General features: G+C 41.2%; 1 protein-coding gene across 1 annotated transcript in view; it reads right to left on the reverse strand.

Annotated features, from left to right (window-relative positions):
• NPSR1 (neuropeptide S receptor 1) overlaps positions 1-977 on the reverse strand; it is a 91,861-nt gene extending 90,884 nt beyond the window's left edge. Inside the window, exon 1 of the mRNA XM_031059430.1 lies at positions 893-977. Coding sequence (XP_030915290.1) covers positions 893-977 — 85 coding nt within the window. The remainder of the gene's footprint in view (positions 1-892) is intronic.
• Positions 978-988: the final 11 nt, after the last annotated feature.

Raw genomic sequence — 988 nt, forward strand, 5'->3', positions numbered from 1 at the left:
TGATCAGTGGCTTCAGCTTCCTCCCACCACTCAGACCATGGCACACAAAGAATAACCTTCTGTAATCATGCGCAAAACTCCAGCAAGTTCAGGACATAAACATTAACTCATCCTTGCACCCCATTCACCTCCCTCAGCTCTTACATGTTTGAAAGACTTTTTCAAATCTTTTCACCTTCAGTTGGTAAAAAAAACCCTGCAGTGTAAAACAGATGAAAGCTTCAGTCAAGAAACACTGGTGGGTATTTGAGCTTGTGCTTCTTCCCCACAGGAAAACACAATTAAAGCTGATCTGTTTGCTTCTGGATTACAGTTCCATAAGAATCCCCTTGGAAATTTCATTGCAGAAACAGTACCACTGAAAACATAAACCAGAATTTTCTTCCTCTGGCAAATTTCATTTAATGCAGATTCTCTGCTCCCTGTGTCTTAAGAAATTCCTTCAGTTTTCACTTGCCCTTAATGATACTTGAATAAAACCAGTAATTTGGCTTTCAAGCAAACAGCCTGTGTGGGCTGTTAGACTGCAGCAAATTGGCCTTTCTAAAAACCCCAATACATACAGTGGGTTTTATCACCAATTAAATAAAGTACTTGAGCCATAACTGGACATTTAGCTTGGAAAAAACAGTACCTTTGCCAGCACTGTGAGAAGAAATAAAAGGGAGACCTCTGTAGAGCTTTCAGATTTGTGCAGCAGTTTCCTAGACTATTTACTAGAAATCAGGACAGACAGGGAAAGATTACAGGTCCATCTGTGTTAGCCTTTTACTTCAGATCAAGAATGCCCTTTTGAAGTGAATCTCCCAATTTTTCCCATTTACCACATTTTGGTTCACATGGCTGAGCAGTCCTGTAGAACACAAACTGGTGTCCTTCAAATAAAACTTACCTGTAAGAAGCTTTCCACAACTGCCCGTAGGGCGCTCCATCACTGACAGAGGTGGATCCTTCGGGATGAGACTAATCCAGAGCATATCCCCCTGAA

This window comes from Geospiza fortis, unplaced genomic scaffold (assembly GCF_000277835.1).
Source record: "Geospiza fortis unplaced genomic scaffold, GeoFor_1.0 scaffold346, whole genome shotgun sequence".
Classification (NCBI taxonomy): domain Eukaryota; kingdom Metazoa; phylum Chordata; class Aves; order Passeriformes; family Thraupidae; genus Geospiza; species Geospiza fortis.